The 8,985-nt window shown below is 29.8% G+C and overlaps 1 protein-coding gene across 1 annotated transcript; it reads right to left on the minus strand.

Moving 5' to 3' along the window:
* Positions 1–6,138: 6,138 nt before the first annotated feature.
* LOC111302226 (cytochrome P450 714C2-like) lies at positions 6,139–8,742 on the minus strand. Its single transcript, XM_022898159.2, has 5 exons — positions 8,357–8,742; positions 7,801–8,027; positions 7,454–7,701; positions 6,959–7,313; positions 6,139–6,791 (listed from the first exon to the last, which is right to left on the minus strand). Exons 1-5 carry the CDS (start codon positions 8,643–8,645, stop codon positions 6,366–6,368), a joined length of 1,545 nt encoding a protein of 514 aa, XP_022753894.1. The 5' UTR covers positions 8,646–8,742; the 3' UTR covers positions 6,139–6,365.
* Positions 8,743–8,985: the final 243 nt, after the last annotated feature.

Consider the following 8,985-nt stretch of genomic DNA (forward strand, 5'->3'; position numbering starts at 1 on the left):
AAATAATCTAAAATTATTTTTACTAAAATAAATGTTTATTTAAACAATATAAAAAGAGTAATAAAAAATGAAATAATAATAATAATTGATATTTTGAATAAATATTTTTAAAAAATGTAATTTTTTTAAAGAAAATTAAAAGAGTTCGATTTTTTTATAAAAGTAAAATATTAATATTTTTAGATTTCGCTAATGAGTCAATATATTTTAAATTTTTTTTAAATAATATAATAAAAACGATAAAAACAATAAACAATAAATGATAGCAAAAAATTAATCACAATAAAAATTAATTAACTAATTAATTAAGTCCCTTAATTTTTAAAAAATGAATGATTTTTATTTAGGATCTCGTCAGAAAGTTGATATGATCTTAGAACTTATTCAAAATTTTTAAGATTTCATCGAAAAATCGAGATAATCTTAAAATTTATCTAATAAATTTTGAAAACTCACCAAAGAGTCAGGATGTTCCTAAAATCATTTTATTAAATAAATAAAATATCTTATGACAAGATTTTGATAATTTTGTGAATGGTCAATTTTCTTGAAATATTTTCTAAATAATGATTTCTATAAATTTCACCAAAGCATTAGAGAATTTATAAAATACGAAATAATAATAATAATGTTAATTTCACAACAAAGAAATTTTTTTATAAATAAATTTTAGGAAATTAAATTTAAATATAAAGAAGACTATATCATCAAAATTAAAGAATTACACATATTTAATTGGTACCATTATCTAAATGAGCGACGTGAGGGTGCTAATGCCTTTTTCATTCGTAACCGTACTCTTAGACCTAACTCTGATTTCGTAGATCTAAACTTTTTTTAGTAAATCTTAATTAATTTTAATATTTTTATTAAAAGATGATATTTTTAGGTAGCCAATCACCATACAAAAAGATTAGTGGTGACTCGGAAAATTTTCACCAAGTATAGTAATCAAGTCTTCCAAGGATGAAAAATCATTATAATAACAATATTAACAAATCTTTTAGTCACACAAAAAAATATCACATAGTACTTTAATTTTCTTTTCTTCTTCACCGACAATATGAAATTTTCTATCAATTAACCATTAGAATACATATGAAATTAATGCAATAAATCATATTCATAAATTTAAACTATGTAAATTCAAACATATATCTCTAGTTATCTAACTTGTCTTCAATTTTGAATATTGTTCTTTCTAATTTAATAGACCAATTATTATATAATAACTGATTCTCCACAATTCTCACAAATATTATATTGTTTCAATTTTTTTTTTTACCAAATATATTGCTATTATCTCCAACTCAAGATCAAGACTTATGCATCATAATCCATAAGAAAATTTCTCTTATAAAGTTTGAACCAATAAGAACTCCGAATACTTGAATTGGCACCAAAATTATAGTTATGAACAATAGCCAAATGCATTATATTATTTCAAAAAAATTTTCAAATTTCTTTAAAATCAAAATACATACTCAGAAATCACCAAGTACACAAAATCATCACTAATTATTAAGACCTAATCATAAAATCTTTTGCACTTATAAAATTTCAAACAATCATTCTTAACCAAAACATATATATTTTTCTATAAATCAATTACTCTTTCAAAACCAACTTCCTTACTAAATCATCTAGATAACCACAACTTTAATTTTTATCCACAAATTTAATTTTTTGCTAAATAATAGCCTTGTACCATAAATGGGAATGTTCTCCATAAATATAAAATTCAAAAGAATCTAATAGTATACTTTAATTAGAAACTATAACCACAAATTAATCACTTTACTCATTAAAAAAAATAGTACATTTTATATAGGAATTTAATGATCCAACTTCAAATTAACTATACAAACGTCCAACTTACATGATCAAACCTTAAATACTTTCTCAATAAAAACATAGAATTAAATCAAATGGATATCTTTCTTTACGTATATTAAACTATTTACCGTAATTATCATATTTTGGACTAAATCCATCAAGACAAATTCTTAAACATTATAACCCATAAATAATTACTTCAAAATTTCAAAACATCATTTCATTCAAACTCCGATATTCTATATTTTTAATTCCAACAATGTACACTAATGTTCTAATCTTAATTCATGATTAAGGATTCACTTGACACTCATCAAATAACTTCAAAATCTCATTAAGTTGAAGGTCTTTTCTTAAACCAATAGGATCTCTAATGATCAAATCATTCTTTTAAATAATCCTTTAACTTATGAAATATGTCTCATTATAAGTCGCATTGAAAATCTCTTTAACTTATAAAATTGTACTATGTCAAAGTAATTACACTTTTTCTTAACTACAAGATCCAAAAGCAATATGTAAATATCAACCAAAATAATTACACTAAGAATTCATTGAATCATTGATTCCTCAAAATTCATTGAAACTTTAACTACTCCAAAATTCATCGAATCATTTACTTATACTCACCACTATAGTCTATGGATCAAAGTTTTGTCCTTGAAAAATCATCACATTATCTAGAGGTCATCATCTAAATTCTTAAAAATCTTCACATAATATATAGATCATAACCATGCTTATAGAATCTCTTTCAATCCAAAAATCATAAGCTACATTCTTAGAAAATCACCGTTAATCTAATTATCATAATTTAATTTCTTAAAAATCTCTAAAAATTATAATCATAGTTCTTAAAAAATCCTCAAAATCATAATATAAGCTTTTTAAAATCCATATAGTTTAAAAATAAAAACCTAAACTCTAAAAAAAATCTCTAAATATCATAACTTAGGCTTTTAAAGAAAATCTCATCATAATCTAACTCTTAAAAATTCTTCAAAAGTCAAAACTTAAACTCTAATATCACTTTATGTCACGCCTCGAGACCAAGATGTAACACAGCTATATTACCTTGAAATAAAACCCCAAAGTAATACGAAGCTTTTTTTCTTAATCATTTTAAAATTTTTCAATAAACTAATAGAGTCCACCAAGTAAAATCAATATCTTTAATCCAACTAATGATACATCTCTATATATCCAAATACAAACAATATAAAAATACAAAACCATTTCATAATATCTCATTAGCCAACTTTGTCTTCGATGACTAAGTAATCTTTTCTATTTGATTTTTTAACTTTTCACAAAACTAAGCAAACTTATCACTTACTCATTTGTAAAGAAAAAGTAAAAAAAAAATGACCAAATCACAGCTCAACAAGTATAGGCTTACACACCTTACCAAATCAAACATCGTTTTCATTCATATTATATAGATAATTCAAAATATTCATCAAATCATAATGTCAAAACATTTCCACATCATTATGTCAAATATTTCATAAATCATAAATCAATATCAAAACATGTTAATTCATAAATCATTGCAAAATATACTGCCATTCAAATATCATAAGCAAATCAAATCATGGATCAATCATTAAAATCATCATAAATTATTATTATCATAATCATTAGTTTATCATTAGTTTATTGTTACCTACAATCACTGTTATAACTTGTGATATTGGTCGTATCAATAATTTTATTTTCATGATCTTTACTAACTATTATAACCCGCTAGCCAGGGTTTTATACTAACTACTATAACCCACTAACAGGGCTTCATGATCATGTCTATGCTAACTATTATTACCCTTTAGCCAAGGCTATAGAACTAGTTTTGGTATTGTTGATCCCACTTTCTAAGGATGTAAAAATGTAGCTATCATAAAATCATTCCTTAAACATAAATCATTTTCTCATTCATTCATGAGCATGATCCATTATTTACATAGCAAAAACACAAAATAATCATATGCTTAGTCCTATTTTCATATATCGAAAAAATAATGAAATAAAATATTTACTCATTTAGAAACATACATATATACATAGATTCAAAAACAAGTAAAGCGTGTGAGATTCTACTTACCTCTTTTCGATTTCACTACTTAGTTTTTCCCCCAAAATAATTAATGGCCTATTCAAAATAATTTCAAAATAATAGAAATTAATCAACCCATTTTGAGATCAATGATATCAAAAACAATTAAGTTAAACAAAAGTTAACTCAACTAACTAATATTGACTATTTGATCTCCTTTCATTAAAATGACTATATCTCAATATATCTAAATCAGAATTAAGATCTCTTTAATGTGTTAGAAACTAGACTTGATAAGCTTTCTAATATATGTGACCCACTTGGTAGTTCTTTGTAGATTAATTATAATAATTTTTGCAATCCACATCATATGCTACTATCAGACATCATGTATATCTTCTAATAAAAATTACACATTGATTCATAGAAAACTCCAAATTCAATTTTGTTTTTTCTGTTAGAAAGTAGACTCAATAAGCTTTCCAAACATATATGGCTTAACTGTAACTCCTTGTGTAAAAATTAAGGCAATTTTTATAATTCAACCCTGATTCTGCTGCCTTATAGCTTGCATATCCTTAAGTAAAAATTAGACAACTCTTCATAGAAACTCAAATTCAACTTCTGTTTTATTTCATTAGAAAGTAGATTCAACAAGCTTTCGAACAATATATAATACTTATAGTAATAATCTATCCATTAATACCAAATTACATTTTAATTCACTATTATAAATCATAGCATCTTATCCAAAAATATAATTTCTCCTTCAATATTTAAAAACTCAAATCCTCACTTTCAGCCTTTAAACTCTATTAAATAATCATCAATAAATCTTAAGAACATAAAATAAATAAAGCCTATTAATTTACCCAAATAAATCATGAAGATTAATGAAAATTTTCATAATTTTTCTTGATTTTTCTCTTAAAACTTCAACTCCAAATAATAACAACTAACATGATATTTTTCTTAAATAAAAAGAGGGTAGATATTCAACATTAGAAAATTAACTCGATTGTAGTCTTTGATTTTGGATCCTGTACTTAATTTTTTATGCTATCTAATCCTAAGAAAGATGGAAAAAAGAACTTGCATTTTTTTTCTATTTCACGATAACTAGGTTTTTCTTTGGTAAAACATTTAGCCACTTGTTCTTTAATAATTAACTTCTTAATTAACTTAATAAGTTTTAGTAATAGTTTAGCCCAATTATCATTTGAGCTGGGATATTACAAAGGGAGATAAAGATGTTTTAACATCTGCGCCTTCACTGTTTTGTGAGTTCAAATTAATTCTCCACGATCCTTTCTCCCCTCTAGATTTTCCTAATGATTTTGGTTGAAAGTAAGACATTATATAGACTAAGATTTGGAAGTAAAGAGAGTAAATCTGATAATCTTATATATATACATCCACATTATTAATTCATTCTGTAATACATGGCCAAGATATAATGATCGATCATTACTAAATAATAAAAGTGCAAATCTCGCAAAAAGGCTAAGCCTGGCACTGGGATATGGTCTTTTCCGCAGAATCGTCACTCTACTACAGTTGTTTGGAATGAGATCAAGAACAAGGGAAGGTAGGATGGTATAGAAAATTTTGGCTCAAAAATCACATCCTAAAGCATTCTCTAATTTCCTGGATGATAAAGCTCCCAAGTAAAGACAAATTGAGAGTTTGGGTTATGAAGGTTAAACATAAATATTCAAAAATTCAATATTCAAGATGTCAAACATATATGTATGCACTTCTTTTAGTGTGGTCTCATAAGCTTTGGCTTATCTCCTCAACAAATATAAAGAGGAAATAGTGAAGCTTTTGTGAAGCAAATATCAATTTTTTTTTATTTTCCAATTTATATTATATTCAGTGGGACATAGCTTACTTATACTAGTATACGAACTCAAATGGTATTATCTACTACTCTATAATAACATAGATTATCCCATACCACAGACCGTCATAATGAATAGTGAAAATAATAAGCATTGATAATTGATCGGCAGTTATTTCAACAAAAAGAGAAAGCAAAAGCCTGAATTGTTAAATATTATTATTATAAGATTATAAATCATGGGATATGCTATTTGTGGCATAGAGAAGATAATGGGGCCCATGTTGCTGGGCGAACGTTAGCCTGCTTCGTTTAATTTGATCCATGACCTCAAGGTGCTGGGCGAGCAATGGTCCAAGCGATTGGCGATATGAGTTCTGCATTTTGATTACAACTTCCAAGTAATAATAGCAACGATTCAATCTTATTCACATATAATTAATTCATCTCTTTAGGCATACACCCAAGTACGGAAGAAAATGATAAACAGTCCAAAAGACTTACATCATACATGGCCCCTAACCTAAAACAGTCCAAAAGACTATTCTGAGAGACAGATGTTTACCATCTATTCTGTTATTTTATTTCAAATTGTTTCTTTGGCTTCATATTGAACAAGTACAAAAGCGAAGTTCACAGTTTCTTTACCAACAGATCAACTCCATTTTCTGGCTCTATTACCAATCTAAGAGCAGGAGAATGGCTGTACTTGGGAGAAAGGGAGAACGAGAAGTTGGATAAAAGGAGAGACATTAGTACTTTCAGCTCAACCATGGCCAAGTTCTGTCCAAGGCAGACCCGGGGGCCAACCCCAAATGGCATGTACAGATGTGGAAGTTTACAAGCACCTGTTATCCCATTTGCAAATCGATTCGGGTTGAATCTGTAGGCCTCCGTACCCCAAATTTCAGGGTCAGTGTGCAATGCCAACACGAAAATCCAAATATTCACACCCTTGGGAACAAAAATGTCCCCGAATTTCATATCCTTGAAGGCTTCCCTTGACACCACAGCTACTGGGGGATAAAGTCGCAATGATTCGTGAATTACCATAGTTAGCTGCATTAAAGAAATGATTTCAAGATTAGTGTATTTGTTTTTGTAAATAACACCAGATCGAAAACATGGCAATTCGTAAATGAAGTACATTTTAATAATGCTAAAAGCCGTATGGTCCTAGTTAACCATGTCAATCTAATAAGTGAGTTCATAACTCATAGTCATACCTGTTTCATCTTACGAAGCATATCAGCATCCGGAATACGACCCCCACAAACTTGAAGAACCTCTGTCCGGACATTATCCTGCCATTCTTGATTGGCAGCCAAAAGCATGAGGCACCAGATGGCAGAAACGGCAGTAGTCTCATATCCAGCCAAGTATATGTTCTTGCAGTTATCAACTACAAACCGGTCAGTGGCTTCTTGACTCAGATCACTGTTTTCAGCTCCCTCAAGCAACATTTGCAGCAAGTCCTTCTCGTATGCAGCCTCCTTTCTCGCCTTTACCACCTGCAGTATCAAATCACGTACCTCCTTTTCAAGTGCCCAAGCTTCCCTGTTGCTTTTTGTGGGAAGATATCTGTAATCAGTCAAAATTTCAACACAAATTATACAAGGGTTATTGTAAAGTCTCAAAGATATTGAGTTGCCTGCATGATTTTTTCAGTGAAGATGTCCGTGGAAGAAAGATGTGACATGAAATTGCATAGGAATGCTCACCTCATTCCGGGCACGCCAGTGGATAGATTTTTCTTGGACATGGCCTCCTGGAGAGCTCTTAGTTTCAGGAAGATTTCTTCTCCTTTAGAATAATTGCTTCCAAAACAGGCTCTTGAGATAACATCTCCAGAGAAGCTTCGCATATACTCATCAATTCTGATGTCAGCTAGTCCACCCTCGGCCTCAATTCTGCTCTTCCAAGAGTTGAGTAGTGTAAATGTAGACTCGACAATTAGATTCATCATTCCCTACAGCAGGTTTTAAGTCAACAAGTGTTTCATCCTTGTTATATATATATATCCACCCAGTATAATCATGATCATGTTCATATATTTAGTGGATCATACCTTAACCTTGTCCATGTATAATTCAGGAGCAAGGATTTTCCTCTGATGAGCCCATAGAGCCCCATTTGAAGTTAGAATGCCCTGACCAAGCAATGGACCACGCTCTTTGTGCTGATAGGAAGGCTTCCCCAAGGATAAGGACGTGCATGTAGTAATCTCTCTCACCGCATCAGGTTGATTCACAAACAATATTTGAGTGTTACCAAGAGAAAACACAAATACTTGACCTGCCAATTAATGCAACAACTCTAGCATTATCAGTGTTTGGCTTTTGCTATTTTAGTAAATTGGTTCATTAATACTGTGCATCTGCAATAATTAATATTGAATCATATGTTACTCATATATATATATATATATATATTATATGGGTTTATATTTAATGTATTATCTATACATTGTTAGTGAATTGAACGATGATATCTCATTAATATACATACACAAACGGTAGAATTAAACTAATGGCTGGGAGCATAGTATATGCAAGAGCAATGCTCCAAAATTCATCATAAACACGCATACAAAAAGCATAGGCATATATAGGCACAAAACATACCATACTGTTTCCTCCATTGCTCAAAGAATGGAAAGAGAAGCGTAGCGCAGTTGTGAGTGGCAGGGCGTTGCGTGCTAGGAACCTTAACAACGTTGGACTGGGCCTTCTTAATATCTCGTATGTTTCCCAGGAGCATACTTGGAGGCGGTCCTTTGATGCCTTGCTTGCTTAGTCTTGCTCGAAGCTTTGTGGGCTTCACTACCAATCCATGGTACAAACCTACCAACAATCCAAAGAAAGAAAGCAGCGCAAGAGAAAGAAAAATATTGGCATAAAACTCAAGTGCCATGGCCGAACTCGTATAGTTTTGTTGATCTTTCTTTCCTTGGGGCCACCAAAACCCAAAAAATGCGATAAGATTCCTATACTTGGTGTGAGGGGTTGTTTTGGCGCAAAGATAGTTATATAGGGAAAGGGTTAGGACGGTTTGGTCGTAAACAATAAAGAGGACGTATTTTATGGAATGTAAATGGTAATTTTAAACATAAGACTTTAATATGTGGTCTAGTCAACTTTGATTGTAAAGTGATAACATTGGAACAGCTTTTAGTCTTTTTTTTTTTTAATTTCATTTCAGTTCATGAAGTCTTCAAACCAGTAATCACACAAAGGCAGCATGTTTGCTGCTT

This window comes from Durio zibethinus, chromosome 15 (genome assembly GCF_047325235.1).
Source record: "Durio zibethinus cultivar Kanyao isolate XHJ-2024 chromosome 15, ASM4732523v1, whole genome shotgun sequence".
NCBI lineage: Eukaryota > Viridiplantae > Streptophyta > Magnoliopsida > Malvales > Malvaceae > Durio > Durio zibethinus.

Bases quoted from the DNA above. Each gene is read 5' to 3' on its own strand.
- LOC111302226 (XM_022898159.2), bottom strand. From the start codon at position 8,645: ATGGCACTTGAGTTTTATGCCAATATTTTTCTTTCTCTTGCGCTGCTT. The intron at 7,314-7,453 runs GTGAGCATTCCT...GACTGATTACAG, and splicing joins ACTGGCGTGCCCGGAATGAG to ATATCTTCCCACAAAAAGCA. The intron at 6,792-6,958 runs GTATGACTATGA...TCTTTAATGCAG, and splicing joins TGCTTCGTAAGATGAAACAG to CTAACTATGGTAATTCACGA.